Source organism: Patiria miniata, unplaced genomic scaffold (genome assembly GCF_015706575.1).
Source record: "Patiria miniata isolate m_02_andy unplaced genomic scaffold, ASM1570657v1 HiC_scaffold_3, whole genome shotgun sequence".
Classification (NCBI taxonomy): Eukaryota; Metazoa; Echinodermata; class Asteroidea; order Valvatida; family Asterinidae; genus Patiria; species Patiria miniata.
This window is the reverse complement of record NW_024037069.1, coordinates 41,532,323-41,543,400: the sequence shown is the minus strand read 5'-3', so window position 1 is coordinate 41,543,400 and position 11,078 is coordinate 41,532,323. Positions and strand designations below refer to the sequence as shown.

Genomic DNA, 11,078 nt, shown 5'->3' with positions numbered 1-11,078 from the left:
AATTCCATAGCAATTTATGAGAAAAAAATGCGACCCCCCCCCCCCCCCCACCCCTGCTCTCACACCAAAAAAAAAGTCTGGTTATAATGTACGCCTTCGCACAAAATACAGACAGAGCCAGCTTGGTTAGGGGGTATATTTGAAAAGCGCCCCCATTGAAATTATGGCATGATGACCCCCCCCCCCCCCCCCCCGCGAAAATTCCTGGACGAGGTGGACGCAGGCTAGAATGACCACACGATATACGGCCACACAGTACGCCCTTTTACTCGCGTCCCAAATGATATTCCATTCAAATTAACCTCATCCTGATCACGCAAGCATCAAGCTAGTGAGTAACATAAAGACATTTTTCCTTGCTATACTATACGTACCGCAGGAAACATCATGATGGTTGCATACCAGTAAATAAACTGTCATAGACCCCAATGATAAATGCCCCCACTTCAAAAATTCAGGGAAAATACTCACAACTCTCCAAGGTATTCCAGACACACATCACATTAAAGCTAATTTCATCGTCTTTCATTTTCTTTTCAATTTTTGGGGGGTTAACTGATGACTTTTAGGAGAAATTTCCATCGGAAGATGATCACCCCTTAAAATGGTCCTGAAGCCCGTCGCCATTTTGAAAAAAAGACGCCTACACTCCATTGCAAAATAGAGCACTTTTAGGGCTCCAATTTCATCCAAATTGCACAGAACTACAAGCTCACAGTCCTGTACACGGCTTCCACCCATATTTTTTTACAAACCCTCAAGTTTACGGCCCACAATATGCTCAAATAGCGAAGAATTTGAGGGCATGCAAATCGTGATTTGGCCGGCGTAGGCGATTTCGGACCGATTTACTGGCCTGCAACCTGATGAATGGAACAAAAGGTGGTGCGCCAATGCGTCCGAACTAAGGGTATATTGTCTTGAAGTAAAGGGCCCAGGCCAGGCAAAGTTGAATAGATTGTACGAATTTTATCTACACACTTATTCACAAACGTGGAGATTAGCAGTGGTATAAAGCCAGAGATCGTATTTGCATAAACTATCGTTGTTCAAGAAAAACTGTAAGTGGGAGAATGAGACACGGGACTGTAGATTCGTGCAAGAACGGACTGGGCTTGTGTACCAGCAGCCAGTAACGGCTTCCCACACAACACGCGCACAATAGATCGGCAATAATCTTGTCATCTGCCACTATGAGCGTACATGTATCTTGTCAGTGTGACAAACGGATCTCGTGGGTTTCCGTTGACAAGATAGGTTCTTAGGTTCTCGTCACTATGACCAGAACCCAGGCACCAAATCTGTTCAGTAAGCGGTAAACGTCATTCAACCATAACGGGCTCAAGCATCCATCATTCGGATTAACGTAGAAAGTAGATGTACATGTACAATGCTAAGCGCACTCTATCTCTAATAGTTCCTCTTTGTCGGACTGGAAACGGGCGATACACTGGTCATCGAAATCATTTAGTCACTTTTCCGCAAAGTCTTTGAAATATATTTTCTGGAACTCGGGAGTGGACGGCTTTTATGTCAACTAAACTGGTGTAAGTATTAAAAGCAACGAAACCTATTTTAACAGGGGCACCTAAATGCATTCAGGCCACAGGATCATTTGCATTCATCGCAAAAGTAGCCAATTATCTTTGATCGGACTGGTACTAAACTTAACTCCTCGGGACCTCGAGTGCTGAAAAAACTTGCAAAACGAAATCAGGCCAACTTTACTCACGCTTTGGCTGACAAAATTCTCCAAAAAATGTGATGTCAACTTGAGGCCAAAGACTAGACTGCTGCATGTCCAACCATGGCCACTATAATTAGGCTTTTTCGTGGCGGTAACCAATCAGATTATGGGACTCACGTTGTACTCCCGGGGGTGTCTATACTGCTTAGACTGTTGTTGAAACTAAGAAACAGTAACGAGGTTCGTTCATTCCATGTTAGCGCGTTCCAACCGCCTATTCGGTTCGTTAGTGTGACGTCATCTCAACTTAACCATTCGTACTTCACACGGTATATAGCATAGTCGGGATTACATTAAAATACATTGTATTTCGCGCTCTTTTTTAACTATTTTGTGCAATAATTAATAGTCGGAGTATCACCCGTTATCCACGGAGCCCAGACTTTCGCCGTGGTCTACTAAAGTGGACCAGCCAAAGTGGAATATTACACTTTGGACGGCATTTTTTGGTAATAGCAGGCAACCATGTCAGATCAATCAGTCAAAGGATGGAAAAGAAAAATGTAGGTGGATGCCACCCTTAATTTGGACCCAAATACACCTACGTTGCATAAATTGTTAATCCCTGCAGTGTAATATATTTATTCCCATATTCTGGTATATTCTTTATTTTTTTATTTTTTGAAAAGTTTATTTTGGTGATTCTACTTACACACCCTTACTTAAATAACATTTTCTTAAGCATGTAAGTGACTGAATTATTATGAGGACCAGCTCAAGAGGGACACTGATCTCACATCTGCAGAGGAGCTGCGCACCTGCATGGTAGATCAAGACAGCTGGAGGAACAGGACTCAGGGACTGGCTCGTGATGTCGTCACAACCCAGGCGACCCCGACATGATGATGATGAACGATCTAAAATTTGAAGTGAATTTGAAGCTCATCAATGCTGAGGTTTGGCAAGACCTGCTTGAAGATTCAATTCAATTCAATTCAGTTGACATTTATTTAGCAGTCTCCAATAAACCAATACAAAGTTAGATAATGTAAATACAATACAGTTATATTTAAACAAGCGATAACAAATGTGAAGGTAATTACCACCAGAAAAAAATGCTTTAATTGAATCTAATAATTTAAATTAAGATTAATAGCAAGCGATGTCTAGAGACAAGGTAAATGCGCGCAACCTTTTGGTATACTATTGTAATAGTAGCCATTTTGGATTGTTACGATGTCCTCATAATTATTCATTCAATAATATGCTTAGGAAATGTTATTGAAGTAAGAATGTGTAAGTAGAATCACCAAAATGAAATTTTTCAAAAATAAAAGTACCGGTATACCGAAATATGGGAGGATATATATTACACGGCAGGTATTAACGATTATGCAAATTGGGCATATTTAGGGTCAAAATTAACGATGGCATCCAGCCACATCTTGTTTGTTATGGTTCAAAGAATTGATCTAGCATGGACGCCAGCTATTACCAAAAAAATGCCATGAAATTATTTTCTAGAGAACTTTTCCACATTTGGCTGGCCTACTATTAAGGGAGCCAGTTTGCCCAGAAGGATATCAGCAATGAATGAGGGAATGGTCCCTGGCCGTCTATGTTTTGTTTGTGGTGCAGGCGAGACGAAAACACCATGTTGCTTTGAATTCGAATCATGAATTGATATATGAAAAATAAACACATTCAGGCTGCGGCAAATTGTGTGCCGTGTATATTTATACCGCATAATAACAATAGTAACGCAATGCATCATTCAGAATGACAGGTATTAATTTTCGAAAGCAAATGAAAAATGAACCAATGCGTGTTAGGCGTGGTCGGGATTACATTAAAATACATTGTATTTTAACTTTTTTAACTATTTTGTGCAATAATTAATAGTTATCAAAATACAAAAGTAAAATAAAAAAAGATGGCCCATTGAACATTTCGGTACAATTATGACCTTTGAGAAATCCATGCTACATGTATTAACAAAACTGACCTTAAACACCTGTAGGCCCCTATACATGTATTTCATGTCAGTCCGGTCGGTAAGCAGTTTGCAGCAGTTTTGTTAATTTTCATCTTTTATTCATCTTCAATTATCAAATTTGACCTTTTCGAATGTAAATGTATTCGTTCAACGTTGTAACCATGCTTAAGGGGATTCGATTAATCATTCAACCGTAGTGATTGTCGTGTAATGCACAGATTGGGATCATAATATTCACAGCGCTCAACAGTTCAAGTTCAATCTTTTGTTTTGCATTACAGTATTTGAAATATATATATATAGGATCTGGAACTTGGAGTGGACGACTTTTATGTCAACTAAATTGGTGTAAGTATTAAAAGCAAATGGAATTTGATCGGGGTGATGTAAATCAATAATAGCTTTTTGCCCTTCACCGACGTATAATAATAATACTAATAATAATAGCTTTATTTACAGATGGTAGCCATGTCACCTGACAGATGATTTTCAATGGGCCATCTATCAATTAAAACACTATAAACACTGTACACTCAGTGTGTTACCTCCCGAGTGAAAGTTGGAGAAAAAATCACTCGGGTGGGACTCGAACCCACGACCTCCTGCTTTCTAGTGCAGACGTCTTACCACTCAGCCACCGAGCTTGCGAGATCGGTTGGCTGGTTCGAATCTGGTTGAATCTGGTTCGACTGTTCGACACTGAGTATACAGTGTTTATACGTTGGTGAAGGGCAAAAACCTATAATTGATTTATTAAAGCAACGAAACCCATCATAGTAGTGTCGTGACGTTCGATCAGCAGGGACTTAAATGCATAAGATAATTTCCATTTTAGGCCTATCCCGACAATAACCTATCGCATTATTACCAAAAATCTTACTTGGATTAAAAATCGTACTCGTACTGATCACCTCGTGAAATTACTCCGTCTGGCTTGCCGTCATTTAGAAAAAAAAATCAAGAAAAAGTAGGTGATTTCTACGATTCTATTTATGGTTTAAACAGCACTGAGGGGTGTTGTTTCCAACGACTAAAGACCAAGTGTAATCTAGGTGGTGACTGTTCTGTTCCGACACCCCTATCGGTTCCGACACCCCTATCGGTTCCGACACCCCAATCGGTTCCGACACCCCTATCGGTTCCGACACCCCTATCGGTTCCGACAACCCGCACATACGATTGTGTTACTTCCGGTTACGTTTTGGATTAGGGTGTCGGAACATAGGGGTCTCGGAACGAGTGCATACCCATGTTCCCCAATACATGTACCTATGTTCCCAATACCTATGTTTCCCAAGCCTAACCCTAACCCCCTAACCCTAACCCTAAGGATTTCGGGGAACATAGGTGTTGGGGAACATAGGTATTGGGGAACGTCGGGTAGACCTCTGTCGGAACATAGGTGTGTAACCATCTAGGTGAGCTAGCGTCTCGACTAAGTATTTTCTTGTATACATTCACAAGTCAGTGTTGAGTGACTTCTTTTCGTGTCTTTTAAATCGTATTGTTTTATCAAGCATAAGGTTCTTTCTATCACAAAAGCTGTTTGTGGGCAATATAGCATTAGACAACAGTGGTACTTCTAGACATGACCGCTAAATGGAGTTTCTGATATTCACACCAGCAAAAGCATGGGTTCAGCAGGCGGAACTGACGCGGGTCTCGCCGGTTGGTTAGTTGTGCTCGCTCTGTGGACCCGATTTTTCCTTATGGTGGGAGTCCTGAAATCCATCGGTATGATGATTCCCTTGCTGCAAGATCAGTTTGATACCTCCACGTGGGTCCTGGGCTGGATATCCTCCATCATCGGCACTTCCTCAGGAATATCTGGTAAGCTTCGAAACAGAGAAACAAAGTAGAAACCAGCCTCCCGACTCCAAGTTTGTTTTAAGCAAAGCCCTTAAAATATATGTTATACATGCAGGGGTTCTGACAATCTAGCAAAATGTTCACCCAGATAAACTCTTTTTTTTTGCCCAATCGGTGGTCGCCCAAGAATTTTTTTTTGGTCTTAACCTGCACCCAAGATGCTGACCAATTAAGATTATCAGATTTATTGTCACCTTCTCTACTCCTTTGGGAACCCTAAGAAGAACTCCATGACAGGCACTACATGGACTAATCACCGATGCCTGCCCATGGGAGAGCTGAATATACATGGTGTCTTAAAAAAATCGAACCTCAAAGCGTTCCATTTTTCACAGCATTGTGCGTTTGCAACTTCCCTTTTTAACATGCATTTTTTTTACTGATCTATTGCTGCATTTGTCTAACGCTGTGGAGTTTTAAAAAATGGGAATTTCAAAGGTGATTAAGGGCCGGGGTCTCGAAAAAAAAGTACAGTCTAGTTTAAATTAAGGTTGTAGATCTGGAGGATATTTGTCAATACATTTTTCTGTCGATGTACTAAGACAGTTTTTGTCACTGATCACAGGCATTTTTTCGAAACTGATCGGCAGACGTTTCCGTCCCGGTTACGCGGTCATGACGTGTGGTGTCATGATCAGTGCCGCGGTCATTATTGCGTCGTTTGCAACCTCTCCTGGCCACCTAGCGTGTGTTTTTGTTGTGCTTTTAGGTAAGTAATTGGTTAAGTAACTATGCCCCTCATATTACCATTATGATCCAATACGACGAGATCTCTTCGGGAAAAAGTGGTCAAATGTCATTGGACATCATTTTCCAAAAAAAACACGTGTTTTTGCCGAGTCAAGGAACCACTATACAATAAATCTGTTTACCCAAAAAAGCATGACGAAATTCCAGCTCAGTAAATTATCATACTTTTTAAGAGAAAAAAAAACGAAAATGCAGCTTGATTTTCTACATGTATAGGTTATCAGCACGAATGTATAGGTTATCAGCACAATCAGCACGATAGTTTGGTACTCATACATCGAGAGCAAATAAAAGGCAATCCTTCTTTTGTCAACTTAATTACAGCATACATGTACTAGTGCAATGATTTCACAGAATGCTTGATGATCTTACTTTTAAGTTACAATCAAGTAGGATGTTTCATGATAATAATGTTGACATCGGTTTCCTTTTTTTAATGTTTGCAAATAGTGGCCAATGGCCATTACCTTAAAAATGCAAACCATCGCAATCAATATTCTTTGCAGACAGCAGCCATTGCATTTCTGAGCCTTTTTTTTTTTTTTTTCTGTTTTTAGTAAAAATGAATGCACAAGAGTATACTCATGCACTCGTATCCCTGGCTCTGTGCACCAAAGCACAAACCTTTAGGTTAATTGGCTGCAAAGTGCAAATGCACTACAAATGTACATGCAATAGATTTTGTGGACAGCGAGCTGAAACGCTGAAACAAACTTGATAGATTTTACTGCATGACCTGGCCAGCATTCGACGTGCAATGTCAAGACCGAGACCAGTTTTGGTCTTGAAGTTCCAAGTCTTGGTGGCAAAATCTTTTACTTAATTAGGCCTATTAAAGGACTCCGTGTATGAATAGTAGGCGCTTTCATTATTGTGACCGCTGTCGGGAACCCAAGCTGGAACAACCTCGTCCCTAAGGCGTTGTGTAGTACGTCCCCACTAGCTGCTCTCTCAGCCTGGTACTCGGACGGGATCCATATTTTGTGCAGGAAAATCTTCCACATGTAAATCTTACAACTTAAAATGTGTCATTGCATTGTTGAGACCGGGGGGATTCGCCCACAGGCCGGCTCCTTTTGAAATGAACTGCTTTGGTTTCCCTCCCTATTATACAGGCACAGGATTCGGAATTTCTGGTGTGCTAATGAAAGAGGTCATCGGTCGCTGCTTCACCACGAACTACGCCACTGCTACGGGCATCGCACGGACTGGTGATTCTGCCGGGCTGATCGTGTGTGCACCACTCTTTCAGTTATTCCTCGATACGTATGGATGGAGAGGAGCCATGCTGCTCATGGGTGCAATCTCTATGCATCTTGTCGTGTGTGGCGCCCTCATGGTACGAGCAGGACCTACGAGCACATACCAAGAGCTCTCTGAAGACGATGTCATCTCGGAACCAAGTCAACTTCCTACTTCTTGCGACGCGCTCTCCAGGAATCTTTCCAGGAATTTTGAAATCCAGCTGCTGTCCGATTACCGTTACTGGGCAGCGGCAAGCGTAGCTTGCTGCACAAAGTACGCTTTCAACATGTGGATCATTTACTTTGTCTCACAAGCACAATCGAATGGATTTTCCTTGGAGGATGCCACAACATTTGTAACAGTTGCAGGGGTTGGCGGTTTACTCGGCAGACTAGCTCAGGGACTGTTGATGGATCGCAAGATAATACCACTCTTCCCTCTAATGGCCATAACGATGACCGTCTGCTCTGCGTCGTTCTGCGCAACTCCGTTTCTGACGTCGTATTGGCTAATGATGACGTCATCGCTGATGATTGCAACATTTTCTGGCGCCCTCTGCTGTTTACAAGACGTTCTTTGCAAGCAGGTTCTGGGCGTAAATTTATTGGCCGGTGCTTTTGGCTGGAGAGGAATCACCAGCGCCACCATGGATTTCTCTCTCGGTTTTATTCCTGGTAAGATACATATGCGTGTCTTCGTACATGTACTTCTACTTTTGTCTCCTTTTCCCCAATTTGGTTTCTTGCGTTATTACAATTCTATTTTCACTTTTTCATTTCATGAGTGTTTTACATTCCACCAAATCCTTTCCTTTTATTTCATTTCAATGTTATCTTTTCGGTTTCTCTCTACCTTACCTTCCATAGATCCTTTGCATTGAAATAACTTTTAAAAAAGAAGGAAAAAATTCACTCTTATTAACAAATGGGTGTTAATACAAAGGCTAAATTCAGGGTGAGCTAAAAAAAAAAAAAAAAAAAAAAAAACCCAAATGGAAATCCCTATTTTTGTAAAACAAATTTGCATGTATAGTGCGTTCAAGATCTAGGTTATGAAAGCTCAATTAATAAACTTTCTTTTAGTGCAAGAATCATTCAAATCACTCATGTACTTCTGCAGTTGTGGAATTGTACACACAACACAGTGTTTTTAACCTTGTCCACGGATCACAATAAAGTTAAGAGATATTTCAGCAAAACGCAAAACTATATCAACAGAAAATCATCAGAACACTCTCTTAACCATGATAAATGGCACTCAGTGTCATAACATTTATTTTAAAACCTGCTGCTTCCAAAATTAACATAACATGCTTTATAATTTCAAGAGTTTATAGTTTTGCCCTGCAAAACTATAAACTATAGGATTATTCTGATATCTAATTCAGGAAACAATATGGTTTCATTTTTACTAAAATATCACGTACCTTAATCCGTGGACCAAGGTTAAAAAACGATGTTTGTGTTCAAAATTCCATAACTGGAAAAGTACCGAAGCGATTTGAATGATTCTTTCACTAAAAGCACGCTTATTAAATGGGCTTTCATACCCTAGATATGAAAAGCGCTACATGCAGAACTTTTGTGGGAAAAAATAGAGGGCGCTATTTGGGTTTTCCCTTTTTTCTTCTTTTTTTTTGACTCGCCCTGTGTACCTTTTAAACAATAATCTTTAGTTACCCTTAGGGTAATGGTGCATATTTTTCTCGATCAGAAACACATTCATTGGTAATTCATACGTATGTATAAGATTTTAAGAAAAGCACACTAAAGTGCAAACGAAGCTTGACCGCATCACGTCTCTGGCTTGTAACACTCTCTACTTTGACTGGTTTTTTTGTGGACATATTTGTAGGTTTGATTTACGACACGACAGGCAGCTACACCACGGCATTTATTTTCCTGGGTTCCGTGCAGTTCATTCCAATGTTTCCACTTCTGATTCTGAGGTACAATGGATGGGTTGAATGATCACGGCAAAGATCTACCGTACATGTACATGTATATAGGAGAAGATCGGACACTCAGCTGAAAAAAGTGAAACAGGAGGTAGTTGTGCGTGGAGAAGGGTGCCCTTAGCGTTAGGTAGGTAAAAAAAGTAGGTTTGCTCCATGCACTTTATGTGATAACTTCGTTGTGCAATGTCACTAAACTTTTTTTCTTTCAGATATGTAACATTTTAAAGGAGTTTATTCTCTGGTGCTTCATGGGAAATTCCTGAGTGCCTCTTAAACAAATGGACAGTGTACAGCAGTGGCGTAGCCAGGAATTTTTCAGTGGGGGGGGGGGGGGGGGGGGGGGGGCGCTGGGGGGGCTGGAACATTTCATGGGGGGGGGGCGTCATGTAGATCAATGATAATTTTTTTAGAAATTCAAAATCTCAGTGGGGGGGGGCGACAAGGTTTCATGGGGGGCTGTCCCCCCCCCCCCCCCCCCCCCCCCCCCCCCCCCCGTGGCTACGCCACTGGTGCACAGTATTATTCTATTGAGCTGACCGTAACTGTACATATTTATACAGTGTATACAAGATTCAGAGATGGGGGATGGTAATATGAACAATTTCCTCCAAAATCTTTCCACTTTTCATCATGTATATTATTGTTTATGGCTTACTCTCAACAGCATTTTTTAAGTAAACATTTTTTTTTTAATTAATTGTTAAATTTATTCATTAAATCAGTCATGACTTAATTTTTTTCCTTTCCTAGGAATTTGTGTGTTTTTTTATTGTACAGTGCTTGTGATGTCCCAGCGACATGTAAAATGTGTTTGAAATAAGAATGATTATTATACATGTACCGTCAAAAATAAGGGGATACTAGCATTTTTTTTCTCATGTTATCAGCAATGGGTTAATAATTGTACTTGGAAACTGATCGTATATTCTTAATGATAAAATAAATTTCGGATTTTTTTTTGAAACAAAAAACTTGAATCTGGTTTCCACGTTTGAACAAGTTCAGGAAAGTTGTGGACTTTTGAAGCAATTGCTCCTCGAGTCCCTGTCTCAACCCAACAAAAAAATGTTTATCAAAACCTTAAAGAGACTTTTTAACTGACCATAATCAAACAAATCTAAACCGTGGCTTTGCCTCCCCCACAAAAACAAAAAACTCCATAGCAGTAGCAAATGTTAGGTGACGTAACATGCAAACGGTCTCCCACCCCAAACCCCCCATTAACAAAAATAGTCGTGAGAAGGGTGCATTTGTACACTATTAGGTATTCATAAATACCTCAGACAGTTTAGCTATTCCTATTGGTCGAGAGCCCGTCACGTGGCCGGTATTAAACGGATGATAAAGACATGGCTTGCTGGTCTTAAACACTTTTCCAGTGTCACAATAAAATGTGGACTCCTAAAAATCCAGTGCCTCTTACCGTTTCATTGGTTGAACGTTCACAATCCTCACGTAGGCATGCGCAACACTACAAGCAAGTCAGAATTTTATAGTTCTAAATTCAAAACGCAACGCCCCAGGTGCGTTCTGCGTGACATCGCGCAGAACATGTTACGCGCGCGTCAATCTCC

The 11,078-nt window shown here is 40.7% G+C and overlaps 1 protein-coding gene across 2 annotated transcripts; it reads left to right on the top strand.

Annotated features, from left to right (window-relative positions):
- The first annotated feature begins 782 nt into the window (after positions 1–782).
- Positions 783–9,808, top strand: LOC119738628 (monocarboxylate transporter 12-like). 2 transcript variants are annotated; one of them, XM_038213534.1, is made up of 6 exons: positions 783–1,547; positions 3,965–4,031; positions 5,308–5,513; positions 6,118–6,261; positions 7,418–8,221; positions 9,402–9,808. In XM_038213534.1, the coding sequence occupies exons 2-6, from the start codon at positions 4,015–4,017 to the stop codon at positions 9,515–9,517; spliced, it is 1,287 nt and encodes a 428-aa protein (XP_038069462.1). In that variant the 5' UTR covers positions 783–1,547; positions 3,965–4,014; the 3' UTR covers positions 9,518–9,808. The 2 variants fall into 2 exon arrangements, with proteins under 2 accessions (XP_038069462.1, XP_038069463.1); XM_038213535.1 differs by lacking the exon at positions 3,965–4,031.
- The last annotated feature ends 1,270 nt before the right edge of the window (positions 9,809–11,078 follow it).